At 34.6% G+C, this 22,109-nt stretch overlaps 1 protein-coding gene across 1 annotated transcript; it reads right to left on the bottom strand.

Moving 5' to 3' along the window:
* Positions 1 to 948: 948 nt before the first annotated feature.
* LOC107873618 (cytochrome P450 97B2, chloroplastic) lies at positions 949 to 19,369 on the bottom strand. Its single transcript, XM_016720537.2, has 14 exons — positions 18,923 to 19,369; positions 17,994 to 18,174; positions 16,836 to 16,943; positions 15,929 to 16,013; positions 10,450 to 10,688; positions 5,498 to 5,671; positions 3,942 to 3,989; positions 3,761 to 3,820; positions 3,441 to 3,527; positions 3,065 to 3,153; positions 2,167 to 2,258; positions 1,763 to 1,824; positions 1,457 to 1,606; positions 949 to 1,374 (listed from the first exon to the last, which is right to left on the bottom strand). Exons 1-14 carry the CDS (start codon positions 19,060 to 19,062, stop codon positions 1,153 to 1,155), a joined length of 1,737 nt encoding a protein of 578 aa, XP_016576023.1. The 5' UTR covers positions 19,063 to 19,369; the 3' UTR covers positions 949 to 1,152.
* Between the last annotated feature and the right edge of the window lie 2,740 nt (positions 19,370 to 22,109).

The following is a 22,109-nucleotide window of genomic DNA, read 5'->3' as shown; positions in this document are numbered from 1 at the left end:
TAAACTTGAGAAATGCTGATATTGAAGAGGTTAGTGCTGAGGGCGATCGTTCAGTCGGTTCGGTTTATCGATTTTCGGATTGACAAAAATGATATTTATAATCAAACCGAAATAAATTCGATTTGGTTTGATTTTTACAAATTCAATTCGATTATTTTGGATTTTTATTTCGATTTAAAATATTTAAAGTAGTTAGCCTCTCTTTTTCATAACTGAGCATTTAAATTGATGAATTCTTTTAGAAAAGTTAATTTTTTCAAACCTGTTTTTCATTCCCAAATATAAATAATTATAAATAACTCAACATGAATGAAACAAAATGAAATAATCACAAGCTTAACATAATACATAACGTCATTAATCATTACATATAATATAACCTTGCATAAATAGTCTACAAAACAACATAAAACCCATAAAAATAGTCCATGAAACAACATACTTTCTGCATAAATAGTCCATAAAATAGTCCAAAATCACCAAAATAGTCCATAAAATATTTGAGTCATTAAAACAATCCATAAACAGCCTGCGACGTATACGAATTTGCTGTTAAATGTTAATTGTGAAACTGAATTACTAAATATTATATATATATATATATATATATATATATATATATAACATAATATTATATTATATATATATATATATTATATATAATAATATATATATTATTTATTTATAAAATTTCGGTTTAAACCAATTTTTGTTTTTAAAACCGAAAACTGAACCGAAAAATCGAAATTCTCAAATTACAAACCGAATCCAATCCAAAAAACCGAAATCAAAATTAAATTTCGATTTGATTTTTCAATTTTTTCGGTTTAAACCAAAATATGCCCACCCCTAGTCAGTGCACTTACTGTTGTTTATGAGTGGCCATTCTATTATCTTCTCTTCTAGTATATATATATTTATTTTTTTTAAAAGGAAAGGAGCAAAAGATTTTGGCATAAAATTTTCATTCTTCCTACTCAAAAGATACAGGATTAAATCATATGAGTAAAAGGTGGCATCTACAATCATAATACAAGAAAATAGAACTCTTGGGTGTTATGGATAGAGCAAACACCGTCATAATTCTTTAAGAATAATGCACTTGCCAGAATTGTTGATCGAGATAGGATTTTATTATCCATAAGCTGAAGATCAAACATTTGATCTCTTCTTTAATTTGCACCACAAGCCAGTTTTCGTGTGAATAGTTGCCCCTGTAACAAGTTCTACATCCTTGGGAGACCCTTTCAGTTCCACATCAAACTTCTGCAGCAACATTGCCAATGCTATAGTTGACTCCATAAGTGCAAATTGGTCACCGACACATTTTCTTGGTCCCCCACCAAAAGGCAAGAAAGCAAAGTCTGATATAATCTGATTACCAAGACAAACATATTGGTTGAAGCAAAAATCTGGAAATGAATCTGCTCTCAAACAGTGAGAAACAGAATGGCACCTCATTTGGGTATAATGCTCCAGGACTTCTAGATGGATCAAAACCTGCCCACCCTTCAATGCCTTGACTTTCCCTTTGTACTAGGAACCTCTCAGGTTCAAATTCATTAGGCTTGTCCCAGAAATATGGTGACCTATGAAGATTATATACCTGCTTGGATGTGCTAAAGTGTCGGTAAAATTCATCTAGATATTGCCAACCACTAGATCAATTGGTAAAGACTCAAGAAGACACGAGTCACAGTCACACAAGAACTTAATACTTGGAGAAAACTAACAAAGTAGAAGTAAGGAAATGAAAACTGACAGATAGGAAAACATCAGTGCCAGCTGGAATTTCATATCCATCCTTGTCACCATTATAGCCCCCTGAAGTTTAAAAAGAAGTCTCAGCCTTGATAACAAGAGGGTGGGGAAACACAATGATTATACTCTATTCACAGTGTTTTGACCCTTGATAAAAGAGAAATTAAAAGAGTGGAACGAATATGCGATAGAAAATCCCCGCTTGCAAATGGAAAGAGAGCCCCTTATCCCAAAAAAGAAGAATAAAGAAAGAGTCACGGTCCACAGATACAGCTGTGCTAGAGGGCATGTAAATGCCCATAGCGATTAGCATAAGAGATAGGGAAACATGCACAAGACTAATTGAGCCAAGTTCCAAAAACTAGGAGTAGATAATTAAAGCTAAAGAAACATTAGGAATCTTACCTGGGAGTTTATCTGATTTAAGGGAACGTCTAATAAGCAGTGGAGGTTGTGGATACAAGCGCAGGGATTCCACAACAATAAGTCGCAAATATCTGATACCATGGAAGTATGATATAGCATCAAGAAGCATTACAGATCATGCAAAAGAAATCCTAAAATTTTCTGCAACTAATAATAGGTAATCTTTAAAAACTTCATCTCATTGCTTATAATCATATATCCAGGATCCAAGACTGGATGCTGCAGTCTGCCTTGTCAATTCAGCTGGATAACAAGCCTTTGTTTGCCATCTATGATTTTCCTAATTACTTCATATCAAGTGATTACACCTTCCCCTTCCTCTATTTTCCAGGTTTACTTCATATCACCTGATTATACCTTCCCCTTCCTCTATTTACCAGGTTAATGATTGTTGCTTTTTCAATTGCAAGGATAAGGATATGTCATCCTCATATGGTCCAACGATCTTAATTCTATTTAGACTCTATAATATTGTTTTTAACTGTTAGCCAGATTTTGTTCATTCCTTACCTTATTCTTTTCAGATGCGCATCTCCCATTGTAACAAATCTTATTTAAACTACTACAAAATTTACGAAAGCATCATTATTCAATGAATTGCATATGATCGTATTGTCTCATATACCCAGTAGAAATTGCTGCAACTTTAACATCTCAAGATATATAACAAAAGCACTTTCACTAGATATGCTTTGCTACTTCTCAACTCAAAATTCATCTTAAAACTTGAGTCACGAGAGAGTGAGCATATCCACCTATATTAACAAGGAGCACAGACCCATGGAGGGGAATACAGAGGTTTACATTTTGAGATAAAATGCCATAAGATGTGATTATTCCTTGTAAAAGAACCAGCACTGTGAGCTCGATAACTTACTCTAATTCTTTAAGAGACTCAAAGGTCGTCCTTCCCTGACCAAGCACTGCATCAATCTCTGACTGTGCTTTCTTCATTTTGTCTGGATGCTTCAGGATAATTTATGAAAGTGACATCAGCCACAATGCCCATGGTCCACTTTGAAAGAATTTGGGGTAAAACAAATCAACTTAAGGAGATTCATTGACACTGAAGCAGAAATGGCAAATAAGGGAATGCCAAGTAAATTATAGGAAAGGGACTTGAAAATTCCGTATGCAAACTTGTATATTTGACGCTCAAACAGTTATAACCTTTAGAGTGACAAGTTCTTATTTATGCATTTCATTTTTGAACAGTCTAGAAGATAATAATGTTGAGGTGTAATGACCCATACTTGTGCTAGGAGGAAAACAGCCCACGTAAGAACAGCAGCAGTTGTTTCATGTCCAGCAATCAGCATCGTCATCAAGTCATCTCTTAGCTGTCCAAAGAAATTAGTGACCGAGTTGAGATTGATCTGTGCAATAAACTACTTACACTCCAAGAATTTTGGTCCACAGAAAAGACCCCATGAATACCCTCGTGCATTTCCATTATGTTATTGAGTAATCACTCCTACTTGTAAAAATAAAACATATATAAAATTTGTCAACGTGACAATTTTCTCTAACTTCATGATGGAAAAAGTATACAGAAAAGGAACACAATATTTACCTGACGATCATCAACATCAACACCCCTCATATCAACTAAAAACCGCAATAGACTTGCATCCTGAAAACTTCAAAAGTTACAATACCAAGACTCACTGGTCTGGATTTTGCAATGCTCTGTAAAATTGTTTTTGCATACCAGCAAACAAAAAGAATTAGAAGAGAAAAAATAAGCAAATAACCTTAAGATTTAGGTAGTCCCTTTGCTGTAGTTTCTCAACATCTGCTTCCTGCGAAAAAATGTAACAAGAATTAAGCTAAGGTGCAGTAAAACTCTTATAATATTTATAAACATCTTCAAAGATCCTTTTGTTCTCAAGGTAGTTCATTTCACATATATAGATACACAGAACAAAAAGCTATTCTTATTTTGCAATAATTCCACTACTGTTGTATTCTATGAATAACTAAGGTTTTCACCTCACAAACAAATTAAGAAAGAAAATGTCGGACAAATTAAACATCCCACTCAGCCAGTTCCCTTGTTATTTATGTGCCTGCTAGCTGGTTGATGTGTTGGTTGTTTTAAGTGACATCAGTTAGTCACGTGTATAAAGAATTGTTCAGTTTTCCTATCTCCTTCTTAATCATGAAAACAGTAGAGTTAAACAATTTTCATTATTTTATAGAATAATGTGTATTTTTTAATATCATCTTTATTTTTCTTATTCTCACAAAAACATATTCTTAAAATGTGTTGATCATTTTGTATTTGATCAATTATGGCTAGAATTGTGGAAGGGGGTGAATATGTCTGCTGTTTGGAAAATTGAAACAGTACAAGGAAATAACACAGCTCCTACCACTAACAATCAATCAATTAACCAATCCTTAATCTTAAGTCGACTATATGAATCCTGTGTCCATACTGCTCTATTCAGGTCCATTTCATTCCTGTTAAGTATCCCACATCGGAAAAGGGATGGGTAATTGGTCTCTTTATATGGATTTGGACAATCCTCTCCTCAAGAGTTAGCTTTTGAGGTTGAGTTAGGCCCAAGATTCATTCTTTACATGGTGTTAGAGCCAGGCCCATTCAAAATCTTTGTTCACCGATGTTGGGCCCCCATATTATATTGTCCACGCTTCAGTTCACGAGGCCGAAGCCTGGGCGTGCGGGGGAGTGTTAAGTATCCCACATCAGAAAAGGATGGGTAATTGGTCTCTCTATATGGACTTGGACAATCCTCTCCTGAGCTAACTTTTGAGGTTGAGTTAGGTCCAAGATTCATTCTTTAAAATTCCAATACTACATATTATGTTTTTAAGGTTAATCGGAGTCTTGAAAACTAGAGATTCTCCAAAATAGACATGTATCCATACACGGTCATGCGAGTCTATAAACAAAACTAAGACTTGAAAAACATCAATAACACAGTAAAGCAGTGGCGCTATGCACCCAAAGATATTTCTGAATACTTAACAGAATTTATTTTTACAATGCAAGTATTATTGGCTTGTGATGTATGTATGATCCTAGAGAATAGATCATCAAACAGACCTGGCTTCGCCTGAAAATGTCAATTCAGAGTAATATATGGAAGTACATCATATAACTGTAACAACAAACTTCTTTTCCATTATGGCGCAATGTTGTCAACTAGAGTGGAACAAACCAACCGTCAACGATCAGGCAATAAACATAACAGATAAATGCGAAAGAAACTTCTATTACTGATCGAGTATACATACTGTGAAATTTCTAAATGCTAGATAAAGGCACTATTCATCCTCTTACCTGCCTGGTCTCTTTTGCATTTTGTATAAGTCCATCAAGGCAGTCATTGATGACCTTCAGATCATTTTGGAACTTCCGCTGACGAGGAACTAACCATCTTGCCAAAGGAATATTCCAATAGGGGATGTAGAAAGTAGAACGATGCTCAGCTTCAAAAAGTGTACCATACACTGCCTGTAAATTTCATTAAAAGAAAACCATCAGTTTTTTGATTGAGAGAAAGTTGATGAGAGAAGATAGAAAGAGTGTCTGCAGTGTAGAAATACTTGAAATTGTTTGTCAGTTGTTAGAAAAGCAAATGTATCTGGAAAGTCAAAGTTAATCTGAAATTTTTTTCTTCCCAGGCACTTTTGCCTAGGCAAAGCTTCAGGGTCCCTTCTCGCCCAAGGCATCCACAATCTCCGGTGGACTTCTTTCACGGGAGTCCGATCTCCTTTTCTTTTCCCCCTCAAGTCTCTCTTCTCTTTCTTTTTAGGATGGGAAATAGGATCTATTTCCGTTTAGGGGGAAAGTCTTATGACTTAAAGAAATCACAATCTGCTTCAGAAACTTGGTTTGAGTGGGTAGAGAGTGCCTAACTCTACATGAGGAGGATGCAACTTAGTAGAGCTGCTTTAGGGTGGTTATGCAAGACTTAAAGAGGCTTCTGAAATTAAAGGAAAATCATTCAAGACTTGGAGGTGTAGAAATGTGACTACACACATTTATTGTACTCTGTAGTTCAATAATTTCGGGAGATTTATTTCGTTTACCACGGTTAAGGGAGATGAGAGATCAGTCATTATTCTGCCAGAGAACTCATTTAATGAAGGATGGACCATGCTATCGGCAAAAGTAGTGTCTTTCATTATTAAAGACTTACAGTCACAAGTAAATGCTAATTCAGGGTCAATAATTTCGGAAGATTTATTTCGTTTACCACGGTTAAGGGAGAAGAGAGATCAGTCATTATTCGGCCAGAGAACTCATTTAATGAAGGATGGACCATGCTATCGGCAAAAGTAAGACTTACAGTCACAAGTAAATGCTAATGCAGGGGAAACGAGTACAAAGGGGGACAAAGGTAAGGGGAGTTGCAGGGGTGCTATCCAAAAGAATAGATGGACTACAAGCGACACTCTAAACAGTGCCAATGGCGAGAAAGACCCATTGAAAAGAAGTCTGGTTGGCAGTTTTCCAGATTGTGACGAGATTCCAACTCGTAATGATCCAAGGAAATGGGTCCAACAAACTTGGAAAGGCATCTTCAACATACAGGTCTTCGATCTGAATGGTAGTCAGTTTCTCTTTGAATTTCAATCGAGAAGAGATGCAGAGTACGTGCTTTCTGGAAGATGGCCAAAACAATTATTTTATGGAGCTAGACTGGTGGTCTCCGACGACCGAGGCCATATCAGCACAGAAAATTTTTTGACTGGTTCTGGGTCCGTATCTTAGGGCTCCCTCTCCAGCTCTGTTTAGAGGAGGTGATGAAGGAGATTGGTAACCAATGCTGTGGGTGGATCAAAACAGAAGACGAGAGCCAACTCCGAAACCACCTGAGATGGGCCCGATTACGGGTGAGTGGTACTCTGCAAAACATTCCGACATATGTCGAGGTGAGTGACGGCGACCATATTTTTACCTTGCCGGTATGGTGTGAAGCTCCAGCAAGGTTCAGAGCAAGCAACGGAGAAGAGCTTGAGCCCTGAGGGACTGACTCGAGATAGCTTGAACCTCGAGTGAGAGAATTTCAATGGAGACCTCTCAAGCTCTCTTACCTAATGTATTGGTGATAAAGACAGCAGGTAAAACAGAGCAGAAGGCCTATGAACCAAAAGGAGAAGAAAAGGGCACATGCTTATGCCTGAGGAACACGTGAGAAAATTAATTCAAAAAATGGGGCCAGATTTAATTAAAGAAAGCCTGGGCCAGTTGGGCCAATTAAGTCATTTAAATTGCAGTGGGCTGAAGGAAGCCCAGATATCCTCAAAGAGTTCTTTTTTAAAAGAACTAGAGTCTTTTGTCGACAGGTTGTTCTTGAGAGAAGCTCCGACTTCATCCAGCTCTCTGCTTACTGGGGAGGAGATGGGGACGAGTGCAAGACCACCAGAGCTTCCTTTTTCTAGGAGTTTTGAGGTCGTTGAAGGACAAGAGAAAGTGACAATCGAAAAAGAGTGATTACAGATGATCAGTTGTGAGGAACAGGGGGGAGAAGGGTACTTTAACTCTTTAGATAGAGAAGTTTTTTTCCAAGGGGAATGTTCAATTAAGCAGAGGACAAACTTCAATGATGACCCCATACCACTACAAATTAATGACCCTCTCTCAGAGCAAGCAATCGAAGACAAAGCAACTCTTTGGGTTTCACCCTAACGTCTTAAAGCTTAGTCGTCTGTTTGGGGTGGCAACCATGGCTGCGATAAAATGGCTTTTGAACTATTTCTCAGCATCAATCAGAGAAGGGAAGAATTGAGGCAGGACACAGCTATCAGCTTAACCGATGGCAAGATATCTATGCCCAAAGAATTGGAATTCAATGTGAAATTCAAAGAAGGGCAGCCAAGAAACAGAGGGAGAACAACAACAGCTAGTATCCGCTGAAGGTTAAAATCCTTTCTTGGAATGTGAGGGGGGTGACCAGTGAAAGTAAGAGGGGGGTAGTTAGAAGATTAATTCAACTGTGAGGGGACTGATATATATGTATTAGCTGAAACTAAACTGACAGAAGTTGAAGTTCAATTTTTTAGACAGTTGTGGCAAAATAGATGGATGGGGAGTGTAATTTGAATGCAGTTGCTAGAAAGGAAGGTATTGTAGTGATGTGGAACAAAAGATATTGGAGGGGGGAATTGGTGGAAGCTGCGAATCAAGTGATAACTGTTAAATTTGAAGGCGTCAACTAGAGCCTCACATGGTTCCTTAGCGCAGTATATGCTTCCTGTGACATCATAACCAGAAGAGAACTTTGACAGGAGTTACTCAACACCCAGGAAGTGTGTAATCACCCTTGGTAACTTGTGGTGACTTTAATGTCACAAGGTACCCAAGTGAAAGATCAGAAGGGCATACAACAACAAGGGCCATGAATGAATTTGCAGAATGGATAAACGAGATGGAATTCATTGACCCTCCCCTCTTGGAAGGTTGCTTTACTTGGAGAAGAAGTGACAACCATATGTCAGCCTCTAGAATAGATAGGTTTTAATACTCCTCGCAATGGGATGAGGCTGTTTCCCAGATTAAATAGAGTATATTGCCAAAAGTAGGATCAGATCATAATCCCCGATTTTGCTTAATTGTGGAGACTTGAATTTGAGAAAATCTTAATTCAATAAGTAATGGTGGATGAGGGTGGATGGTTTTGCTGACAAGGTCAAAGAGTGGTGGCTTTCCTTCAATGTAACTGGTACAGGGTCTTCTGTATTAGCCTCAAAACTGAAAATGTTAAAAGGGAAAATTGAAGGAATGGAGATTGACACGGAGAAATAATTGGAAACAAAGGAAAGAGGAAATCATGAACCAGCAATCAGAACTAGAGAAGATTCAGGAACTAAGACTTCTAGCAGAAGAAGAGATGGTACAGAAAATACATCTATCTATGGAGTTGGAGGAGGTTGCGAATCAAGAGGAAATAGCTTGGAGACAGAGGTCGAGAATACAATGGCTTAAGCAGGGTGATAAGAACACTAAATTCTTTCACAAGATGGCCACAATTCACAAAAGATTTAACTCTATTGACACTCTGATGGTGGAGGGGAATTCTATTACAGAGCCAGAAGAGATTAAAACGGAAGTTGTTAACTTTTATCTGAAGCTATACAAGGAAACAGAAAGGTGGAGAATAGAGTTCAATTTCCAAGGGGTGGACAGCATAAATGAGGAAGAAAGAGAATGGATGCAGAGACAATTCGAAGAAACTGAAGTGTTGAACTGTATAAAGTTGTGTGTTGGTGATAAGGCCCCAGGCCCCGATGGTTTTCCCATGAGCTTTTTCCAAAACTTTTGGGAGTTGTTGAAGTTTGACTTTATGAATGCTATGAGACATGAGTTTGAAAAAAGTCTCAATGCCACTTATGTGGCCCTCATCCCTAAGAAAGTTGGAGCCCTTGCATTGAGAGACTTTAGACCCATAAGTCTCATTGGTGGAGTGTATAAATTTTTTGCTAAGCTTTTGGCGAAAAGATTGAAGAGGGTTGTTAGCAAGCTAGTCAACAAGCACCAAATGGCCTTCATTCATGGGAGATAGATTATGGATGCAGCTTTAGTAGCTAGTGAATGTGTGCACTCTCAAGGCTCAAAGGTGAAGTCCCAGGAATCATGTGTAAACTTGACATTAAGAAAGCTTATGATCATGTAAACTGGGATTTCCTCATTAACACTATGAAACATATGGGATTTGGAGAAAAATGGCTAAAATGGATAGGTTTTTGCATCAAAACCATCAGGTTCTCTATTTTGATAAATGGAGAACCTGCGGGTTTTTTCACTTCAGAAAAAGGGTTAAGACGGGGAGACCCTCTCTCAGCTTTCCTATTCATTCTAGCCATGGAGGGGCTCAATAACATGTAGGGGTGGCCATACAAAAGAATTGGCTTAAGGGGTTTAGTATGGGCAATCAAACAGGTGAAGAGGTGCAAATTGTCAACTGATGACACTGTGATATTTTGTGATGCAAGGGCAGATCAAGTGTGTTTAGAGTGATTCTTGTGATTTTTGAGGCAGTTTCAGGGTTATCTGCTAATTGGAAGAAAAGCAATATGTATCAAGTGGAGGAAGTTGCTAACATTCAAAGCCTAGCCAATATCTAAGTTCTTGTTTACTCCAGAACTATACCTAGCCAATATCTTAAGTTCCTGTTTACTCCAGAACTATAAGTTTAGAGAAAAACATGGCATGCTAATTGCTTCATATATTGAGAAAGTAAAGGACACATCTTCATGAAATTAAGGAATATAGTTGCAAAGTCAGACCTTAATAACTGGAGACTCTTTCGTGATGGAACCAAAGTCATAATTGAAAACAGCAAGCCCAATAATATCTAGTGCTAAATTTGAGAATTCTGCCTCTAGATCCAACTCAATTATCTTCCCTCCTCCTGACTCTTCTTGTTCAAGAAGCTTATTAAATTTCAACATTGTTCTATCAGCACATTCAGTGAATACTTTAGCCATAGCTTCTAGGTATGATGAGTGGAATCCAGGGGTAATAACTGTCAATCACAGGAGAGCTAATCAAATTATTTGAAGTGTACATATGCCTGTATGTGAATCCACACGCTTGTATGTATAAATCTACATACAGATAGATAAGTACAAAGGAAAAAAGAAAAAGTATGCACATACGACTGATAATAACAGAAGTAAATCAAGGATTTTAATTTGATAGGTTCAACTTCCAAATTATGGATTCAAAATCTAATATTCCATGGTCTTTTGTTATTTTTAGATATATACTAGTTTAACCGAACGTGTAAAGTTTGGATGTTTCTCATGGTATGGTATGGTATAGTTATTAAGAGAACCGTATTTGTTTTGATTATTTTTTAAAATATATGGTGTGGTATGATTTAATTTCATGGTTTGAAAATCATGAAAATCCTCACTTTATGTAACCATCGATTGGATGGTATTCCATGGTTTGCTTTTTTTTTTTTTGTCCAACTATGCCCCTACTTAATATTATATAATCTTATTTGACCCTTCAGCTTATATATTTAATTCCACCTCCTACCCCGCCCCCTTCAACCTCCCCCCCTTTATTTTTTTTTTAATTTTCTTTTTTTAGAAAATTTTAAACTTTTGCTTATCCCATCCCCTACCTCAACCCAACCCCACCCCTTGCCAAACCCCCACCCCAATTTATTTTTTAAATTTGCTTTTTTAAAAAATTCAAAAAACTTTTTCTGACCCCACGCTTACCCCCAGCCCCTTTACCTACTACCCCCCCACCCACCCACCCACCAATTTTCTTTTATTTTTTAAAACTTTTAAGAAAATTTCCTTACACCACCCCACCCCTACCAGCTCCCTACTCTCCCCAAAATTAATAATAATTTACCCTCCCCCTTTCAAAAAAAATTATTTTTCTTAAAAGAAAAATTAAAATTTTTTCTCACCCCGACCTCCTACTCACCCACCCCCATCGCCCAAATATTTTTTTTTAAAAAAAATTAAATTTTTTCTTACCCGCCCCCTTTGTCATATTCGTTTTCATTATTTTGAGTTAAATATATACAAATATTTTTAGAAAATATTTATCCACTTGCATAACAAATACAAGAATATAAGAAACAATTTATTTTCCTAGAAAATATTTTTTTGAATTCAATACCGAGCATACCCATAGCATACACAAAAGATGCATTCAAACGTTGTACTTGTCGTTGGTGTCACGTCTCAAAACACTAAAAAAAATTATTGCTATAAAAAATGAATCCTGTTATATTTATTTTGATCTACTCTTTCATTGACTTTGTTAGAATTTACATAAATTTAACAACTTAATATATCATGACATAATTTATGACAAATTAGTAGGAAGAAAATTATTTTATTAACAATTATTGATAAACTTAACATTTATAATAATTAAGGGTATTTTAGTAAATTTATCAGTTACAATACAGTACCGTACTATCAAATCAAACAATAAAACTATTATTAAACAACAATGAACGATACAGTCAATCCAAACATAGTATTGTATTATACTATACAGTACAATAACATACCATACAATATCGTACATTATGAAACAATGGCAAATCACCATCCAAATAGAGTGTAAATAATTTTATTTATTGCGGAGATTTTTTTAATAAAGTGTAAAAGTTCAAATCACTTTTAAAAAATTTTCACACTTTAATATAATAAAATAACATAAACATATACACATATATATTTTACCACCAGAAATTTTAAGTGGTTGATGGATCATCACTTTTACGTTTGTCATATAGTACCTCTTTCCCTTATTGTCACAAGCTAAGTGAGACGCATCAATTTGAACATATTTGTGTTACGATTTTTTTTATATGTGTAATTGTGTGTACGTCTTTTAAATTCTAATGTAGTATATATACTAAATATATAGTGTATATATATTCTGTGTATATTGTTTAACGTATTTAAAATGTATATAGATTGGTATATATAGTGTATATTAGAGAAAAAACTTTAAAATTTTTCTTTTTAAGGATTTGACTGGTTTGACTTGGTTGAACCGGGTTACATGTAATGGGCCGGTCCCGGTTTTTTTTTAAAAATTTACAGTTGGTCTCGAAACCGGACCGGCCCGTTAAACCAGGATCGGATCCGGAACGGCCCACAAACCGATTAAAAATCACAGGCTGGTTTCGGGTTTACCCGGCCCAGCCCCGTTAACTGGACTAATTGAGGTTTAGTTGAATCAAACACAGGTAAATGCATTTTCTTGACAAAAGATCTTTCATCTTGCCTTACCAAGTATGATAATTACTGCCATTCAAACACACCATCTAGCTCATATTTGTCTCCATTGTTCAAATCAACAATCAACGACAACTAGGCTCTGATACCACTTGTAAGGACCGAACTAATCAAGTGTCATGCGGAAGCTAGCAAAGAAAACCTCGAAAGACATCAATAAAAAGATATACGAGAAATACACCAAAAGAGACACAAAAATTTAACATGGTTCGATCAATCGACCAAATCCACAAAAGGAGATGAGCAATCCACTATATAAAAGAGAGTACAAACTGTCAAGAGAAACAACCTCACACAATTCACTCAGAATTAAAAAAAACTATATAAAACAGAGTACAACCTGTCAAAAAAGACAACCTCACACAATTCACTCAGAATAAAAAAAGGTTCACGTAAGTGATACCGCAACACTTGTATCTCACAAAATCTCCCCCAAACGAAACTCTCAAAATCCTAGGACTACATTGTGAATGCTACCAAACTAGAAGAAAGGATCCTCTATTTATAGAGTCTATAACCTTTTCCTACAAGAATAAGAATTAATCAAATATTAAGAATATGTTTTCCTTTTCCTAAAAGAAAACCCAATTATGGTAAGAAAATCAGGACAAACACCAACAATTCTCCCCCTTGGCCTAAATTTCTGATAAAATAAATTTACTCTACCTTCTACACGTAATCTTAAACAAGTTCAATCTTCATCTCCAAAATCTCTTCCATTAAATCATTGTCTCTACAGAGTAACACTTTAATAAAATCTCTCAAACCAAAATCTTCATTATTGTCAAATAGGTTGCGACCAAAATTGAATTAGCCAAGATGAACACCCGATTTTAACCTGGCTCTGATACCACTTGTTAGGACCAAAATAATCAGGTGTCATGCGAAATCTAGCAAAGCAAACCTCAAAAGACGCTAATAAAAAGATATACGAGAAATACACCAAAAGAAACACAAGAATTTAATGTGGTTCGGTCAATCAACCTACATCCATAAAAGGAGATGAACAATCCACTATATAAAAGAGAGTACAAACTGTCTAGAGAGAACCTCACACAATTCACTCAGAATAAAAAGAGGTTCACACAAGTGATACCGCAACGCTTGTATCTCACAAAGTCCCCCAAACGAAACTCTCAAAACCGTAGGACTACATTGTGAATGCTACCAAACTAGAAGAAAGGAGCCTCTATTTATCGAGTCTATAACTTTTTCCTACAAGAATAAGGATTAGCCAAAAATGGAGAATATGTTTTCCTTTTCCTAAAAGGAATCCCAATTATGGTACTTAAAGGAAAACCAAATTATGGTAAGAAAATCAGGACAAACACCAACAATTCTCCCCCTTGGCCTGAATTTTTGATAAAATAAATTTGCTCCACCTTCTTCACGTAGTCTTCAACAAGTTCAATCTTCATCTCCAAATCAATTAAATCATTGTCTCTACACAGAGTAACACTTTGATAAAATTTCTCAAACCAAAATCTTCATTATTGTCAAATAAGTTGTGACCAGAACTGAATCCGCCAAAATGAACACCCGATTTTAACCTGGCTTTGATACCACTTATTAGGACCGAAATAACCAGGTTTCATGCGGAAGCTAGCAAAGCAAACCTCTAAAGACGCCAATAAAAAGACATACGAGAAATACACCAAAAGAGACACAAGAATTTAATGTGGTTCGGTCAATCGACCTACATCCATAAAAGGAGATAAGCAATCCACTTATAAAAGAGAGTACAAACTGTCTAGAGAGAACCTTACACAATTCACTCAGAATAAAAAGAGGTTCACACAAGTGATACTGCAATACTTGTATCTCACAAAGTCTCTCTCCAAATGAAACTCTCAAAACCGTAGGACTACATTGTGAATGCTACCAAACTAGAACAAAAAAGCCTCTATTTATAGAGTCTATAACCTTTTCCTACAAGAATAAGGATTAGCCAAATAAGGAAAATATGTTTTCCTTTTCTTAAAAGGAAACCCAATTATGATACCTAAAGGAAATCCAATTATGGTAAGAAAGTCGAGACAAACACCAACAACAAGGACATAAGGATCTCAAATGACACCTCAAATTTCTGTCGTGTGGGACCACAAAAGCTTATTTTTGTCTAAATACTCCTGTACCTTGAAATATTAAGAGACAAAGAGAAAAGCACCAATTTCAAAGATAATCCTTTTTCTCTCTGGCTACAAATTATTTTCTAAAAAGGGAACCTGTGTCACTCTGTATTATTTTTTTACCTCATTATTTTCTTTATATTATCCTTTTCTTGTTTTGTTTTTGTGTGGAGGTAGGAGGGGGTTTCTAAGTCGGCAGAATATCACATCCATGCAATCGATAGAATTGTTTGTTTGTAGAGAACTGAAGCAGAAGAAGATCATCTCCTAATTTATTAGTGGTTGGAGCAGCTTCTTCCTCATCTCTAAAACTTCTATTGGTCATTTTCCTACCTCATTTGACTAGTGATGAGTATCATGATGAAACTTCTATGTTTCCGAAACACTGGAACAAAATGCAGCCTGACTTAGTATCCTAGAGGATAGTTAAAAGCAGTGGTGCTACCCTTGTAACAGAAAGGCCATTAGATCACTTTGATGTCAGACATCATTTAAATTATCTGGTCATGAAGGCATTTCACTTCTCCTGCATAAACAATTTATCAAAGATGGGAACTATTCTATTTGACCATTCAAAGAACAGAAAATACAGGTATTAAAAGATAAGGGAAACCAGTACCCTTAATCATGGATAAGTTTAGTTAGGGTCAAGAATGACCATAAATCAAGTAAACATGATGCTTGTAATGCATAAGGTACTGATCATGAAGAAACAATGAATCACATACCAACTTGACCACATCAACTGATATATGCCAATAATTTCTACTGCAAAATTGTTGGCAACCTTTAGCAGATTATGTGGGGAACAAAGTGGGCAGAACCAAGGCCAACCCCATAAAAGACATGCTTACCTCTTCTCCTCTGTTTCCAAGTATCAAGGTCAGCAGGTATCAGGCCTTTTCCCATGATTGGTTCCAAGATTTCAGAAAGGACCCCCTGGTTAGAAACAAGAAGAGACGCATCACAACATAAACTAGAGAAAATTGACTGAGGTTCTTGCTCTTGTTATTAAAAAGAAGTTATGCCACTACAAAAATTAAATTCTATCAGCTAATGTAAAATATTAACAAGACGTCCCTTTTTACCAAACAATTGAAAAGAAAAAAGAAAGTTCATAAACTTTTGCTTTTTCTGAAAAAAAGAAAAAAGAAAGAAAAACCAAGTCCTGGAATTATTATGGTTTGAAACTGCTAGAGATTAATAGACAGACATGCAATAAAAAATTTGTAAATATGTAATATCAAGATCAGAATATCATATCTTAACTTGAGTACTTGCATACATTAAATTTCTCTATCAAAGGACAAGGACAATTATTTCACATGCATCATATAACAAAGTAACTAACCTAATGAAGAGCCAAGGAGCAATTACTAGTGTCTAAAGGTTCCACCGGTACTCCACTTTTTGCGACATTTATTTGCAAATGTAACCAAATCTAATAACCAATTCGTATAATTTATTTTTGATCAGATCTTATCTCCCACATGGGACGATTGTACCCCTTCTATGCAGCAAAAACAGTAAAAGAATGAATAAGAGATGACGTGCAAGGCAACAGCTGACAATCAGAGGCAGAGGCAGGATAAGATATGAGAATATACAAGAGCAGGCATGACCTTAGATATGCTAAAGAATGAAGAAGAGATTTACAAAAAACAAAAGGGGTAGGAGGTTTTCTGTGTGTGTGTGTGTGTGGTGGTGGTAGGGGGGGAGGTAGGGGCTTGAGAGAGCGAGAGAGAAGTTATAGTACAATACCTTGTCATAAGAAAATGTGTTCTCGCGAAGAATATGCCTAGCAACAATGGGGTCTGATACAACAACAAACGCCTTTGGTCCAAAAGCAAGTTTATAGACTGATCCATACTGTCAGCTCAACCAAAAGAAGGAACAAAATTAAAATTCACAAAGAAAATAAAGGGGACAAAAGTGAAGAGAAAAGTCGTACAATATTTGTTTCAGATACCTTTTCCAGGGAAAAACCTACAAGTAAGTTCATCCATTTTCTCATTATAAAAATATTAAGAAATGAACCAACTTTGATATGAATAATACTCAACATAGCAAGTTCTTCGCTAGTTTTTATTAATATGACTAAAGACTAAACACATGTTTAGCGCCTTTTTTCGTAATTCATTCTGAAAAACTTGATCAAAGTATCCTGTTGGTCAGTCTCTTCCCCTGCATGATATTTGATGTCAGTAAACCATAGACGATCACAGAATAAATATTACACTGACTCATGCAACTGGGAATCACATAGAATGCACCCTACTCCCTCCACCTGAATATTCATTTTAACCATTTTCACTTTGGTTACTGTTAGGATTCGGACAGAATAAAGCAAACCACAAGCAAAAAGAAAACAAGAACACACAGATTTACGTGGAAACCCTTGCGGGAAAAACCACGGGCAGAGGCAGAGGAATTTCACTACAATTTGGAGAATGTGCGTATTTTTTGAATATTCAAAACAACCCACTAAATGCACTTATATAATACGTGCATACAAGAATAAGTCCTAGGCCCAAAAACATAAAGGTCCATACGAAGCCCCCGCACCCCATCGAGATCATTGGTGAGCTCCGGGATCGTCCCTACGCTACCACCACAGACCCCATTGAAAATTACAAACATGAGTCGCACCGCGAAACTTTCAGGGCCGGATCAACAAAATTCGGGTCACAACTCTAACAGTTAGCAATCTATCTTAGCCACTGCACTCCATAGTAACTCTACTATAGATAGCTTTTATCTTCCTTTGATAGAAGTTCTACACCGACCCTACACTCATAATATATTATCCAAAACAATATTCAGTGTCCCTGTCCATTGAGACATGAGAAAAAAAAATAGTACATGTCTCTTGTTCGAAGGAATATAGGGATAGAGAGAGTGTCATACTAAGGGTATTACCTTTAGGAACCAATCATACAATGAGAAGAAAAGTGGGCGGTCAAAAAGGTCAGACACTGCACCTTCTGCAATAGGCATTGAGCCAATTTTCCCCCCACTCAACAGATTAGTGAGGAGGTTGCTAGCATTGTCCAATAACTTCAGCTTTGTTTTTGGTTCATCTGTGCTTGTGAACTGACATCTGCATTTTCATAATCCATAAATTCAGCCAAAAAAAAAAAAAAAAAAAAAGAAACATTGCCAAATAACAATACTGGTATGATACTGGTATAGAGACAAGAAAAATAAAGACATGGAACATTTGCTCACAAACACTACTACACTAGTAGAAAAATGAATTTAGTCAATTGAAAATAAAAAAAAAAAAAAAAGGAATAAACACACTAACCACGCACTCTCATCACATACAGAGAGCTATCAATACAGATTGGCCCAGCCCACACGGGCTTTGAGTTTGAGGACCAAGCCGGCTGGCCCATCAAAATGATTGGCCTAAAAAATCAAGCCCACACAATTTCGCTATAGGCTGCGGGTCTCACAGACAAATCCATTTTTTAAAAAATAATATTTTAGAATATTAATAAATATAAATATTATCAGATAATATTACACACTATTAATACTTGTTAATCAAATGTTCCAACACCCAAAAATACTTCTAATAACAAAATTAAATAACTTTTTGACATAATATTCTTCGAATCAAATACTAATCCACATTGCTCAACCCCACAGGCCACGAACTTATCCGGACCGAATTAAAAAGCTCTGTTCTTCAATATGCTGCAAAAACTAAAGTCCAGCTACATCATATTATTGGATCGGACCAGCGCAACGGGCCTGACCATATTGACGGCTCTAGTTACATAGTAGGAGGGAGAGGAGTAGTACTGAATTAGAATTTTGAATTCCTACGAAAGAAAGAGTACCTAATAGAAAACCTTTTGGGAGTAGAGGAAGAAGTACTAAGATAAGAAGAGGGAGAGTGGGAGAGGATTGAGTCACTCCGTCGATTCAACACAAGACAGGTGCTGCTGCTGCTGCTGCTGCTACAAAACCCACTTGCCATTTTTCCAACCTCACCAACTATCTGATGGATAGTAAAGGCAATGAAGTAGACCACAGAAGTGGAGGGAATCAAGCACTACCACTATACTACTAGTTAAAGAATCCCATGAATTATTTTTAGGGATAATGCTGTGTTACTTTCGAACTATACTCAAAACGCTAGAAATATACCTTAATTTGAAGAAAATTATAATTTTGACTCGTTCAATGTTACGTGATACATACATAACATAATATATTAAAATATTCACATAAGTATACGTGTGTGCTATGTATGTAGCACATAGAATTAAAAATATTAAAATTATAAATTTAATTAATTTAGGAGTAAGGAACTTTGAATTAAGATGTGTCACAGTCATTTCAAATATAATAGGATATTTTCTTATTTTTATTTTCTTCTTCTAATTTTGTTCGTGAATACTAATTTAATGCTTCCTCCCCTTTTTTTTTTGGTAAATGATGCTACCTTCTTCTATTATTTACTTTCACTATACTAAAAAGTACAATTTCACTTTTACTTTATATTTTTAATATATCAAAACAGAAATTATATTCTCTCCGTTTAAAAAAAAATGATTTATTTTTCTTTTAGTTTATTTAAAAAAAAATCTCTTTATTTCTTTAGTAATGCATTAATTTCAACTCTCCACATAGCATGTTTAGAACTACAAGATTAAAGAATATTTTAATACATTTGACACAATTTTAATTGAAGGCTACAAAATTCAAAAACCTTTTTTATTTTCTTAAACTTTGTGTCAAGTCAAAGTATGTCATTATTTTTAAAACGGAGGAAGTACATTTTTCACTTTTACTTTATATTTTTAACATACCAAAACAAAAATTATATTTTTTACTCTCAATATTAATTAATATTTATATTATGATGAAATATTTATATTACCCAGCTATAATTAACTATGAATAAATAAAAATAATTACTCTAGTTTATTCTTTACGATAAAATAAAGTTTAAATTTAAACTCAGAAAATGCAATTGTTTTAGTGGATTCATTCTCAATTACTTTCACCGTTTTGTATTAGTCGACACTATGAACTTGACATACCGATTAAGAAATTAATAAATAGGAATGTATTTTATATATTTATCTTTGTATGTCTTTTAAAGTGCAATAATCAATGCAATGATTAAATATTGAAATTTGGTATATATTACTTCATCTCATACATTACGTCTAGAATATTGGGTATTTATAATTGAAACTAGAAATAATTATTTAATTTTGATTTTGAAAATTGTAGATGTATTTAGCATTTCTATCAAAGATAAAATGAAAAATATATGTATAAAATAATTTTGATTTTAGAGCTTGAATTAATGAATTGAAATAAATATTTTTTTAAAACAAGATCAATTAATACGAAACGGAGAAAGTGAATTAAACTCGAAAGAAAGAAAATCTGAAATTCTTAGTCTTGTCACTTTTAGCTTAAATTGTGAACAGATAAGGAGAGCTTCTTTCAGTGAAAATTAAAATTAGCTTTTAGATTGTATTATTGTTTTTTCCTTTCGATTTACACATTTTGATAATATATAATGTATTATTCAAATGCGCCTATCCTTCAATCAAGGAGGACCAATGTCCAATTTCATTGTGATGGAGACGCGTAACGTTTTTGCCCAACTGTTTGTCTCATGAAGTAACATATAAAATTAGGAGAAATGACAGAAGCAACAGTTTAAATTAAATTATTTTCATGAAAATAGTCATAAAATTTAAATTCTACTTTCTAGTCATATTAATCATTTGGCTTATTCTATATTGTTTTTACACCCATTCTATACAGTTTCTATACAAATCTTATACATATAAATATTCTATACGAAAATTATACAATTTTGATACACAATTTATACAATAATTCTACATTTTTTTACACGCTTTGTACAATAATTATATAATTTTCATGCACTTTCCATATATTTTTTTATATATATTTATACATATACATATTTGATAGAACTATACAATTTCTATACATATACCTTATATAGATACATATTCTATTTAACAATTATATTATTTTTATATAATTTAATTATTATTTCTAAACAATAAAAAACAGAATATTTGATCAGTTAAAAAATTTATAGTAAAAGCAAAATTAAAATATTTTTAAAAGGATCGAATTGCCCAAGTTGAATACTGTATCAGTATTGTATATTACCGTGTATGGATTACATAGGTCAAAATAAAGCAAGTTAGGAAATGACTATAAAATGAAAATGATATATCCAACTGGTCACTTTTTGAAAAATTTTCAAACTTAGGCTATTTATTTTAACAAATATTATAAAGTGTCATTTTCCCATAAAGTTACACCCCTTTTTGGTGGAATATAATGTTTTTTCCTTCTTTTAGATAAATGATTAAAATGGTCCTTCAATGTATGTGGCTTTGATTAATTTAGTCCTTTATTGAAATGATTTTTAATTTTAGTCCTTCATATATAATATGCAGTAAAAAATAGTCCTTAAGATATAAAAAAGTGATCCTTTTAGCTTTAAATTTTTAAAAAGTAATGATGTAAGATAAAAACTTGTTAAGTTTAACTAGCAACCCATTTGAGTTGTATAAAAGCAAAAAAAAAATGGAAGTAAAACTTTTCAGCTATAACAAGATGTTATATGATGAGGAAAAAAGTCAACTTTTGCGACCTTTAATGAAAGCTTTTATATAATCAGTGACATAATCGCATATAATAAATGGTGATCCATTGAATATTCTTGGTCAAAAGATTATATTATATGCATAGAAAATTATATAAAGAATAGGTCACAACTTATATATTAATTTTTGAATTCTTTAAAATTTCTGATTTCATCACTGCTATAATAATCAACCCATGTCGTTTGCCTTTAATCCATAACCTAACTATGTCTCTTGCTGCAAGAAACAAACAACAACGTTATAGAGAAAGCAAAAAAAATATATTTTGTCAAATTTCTAGTGTTTAAATGGATTTTTGGTATTATTATCAAATTTCGTGTCTTTATGAGATTTTAGAACTTCAATCATTCGA

This window comes from Capsicum annuum, chromosome 6, assembly GCF_002878395.1.
Source record: "Capsicum annuum cultivar UCD-10X-F1 chromosome 6, UCD10Xv1.1, whole genome shotgun sequence".
Taxonomy (NCBI): domain Eukaryota; kingdom Viridiplantae; phylum Streptophyta; class Magnoliopsida; order Solanales; family Solanaceae; genus Capsicum; species Capsicum annuum.
Note: the sequence above shows the minus strand (reverse complement) of the source record. Positions and strands in the feature narration are given on the sequence as shown.

Coding starts and splice junctions, on each gene's coding strand:
- LOC107873618 (XM_016720537.2), bottom strand. CDS start 19,062: ATGGCAAGTGGGTTTTGTAGCAGCAGCAGCAGCAGCAGCACCTGTCTT. Junction 16,014..16,835: donor ACACATTTTCTTATGACAAG/GTATTGTACTAT, acceptor GTTTCTAACCAG/GGGGTCCTTTCTGAAATCTT. Junction 10,689..15,928: donor TTGGAAACAGAGGAGAAGAG/GTAAGCATGTCT, acceptor TGTGATTGACAG/TTATTACCCCTGGATTCCAC.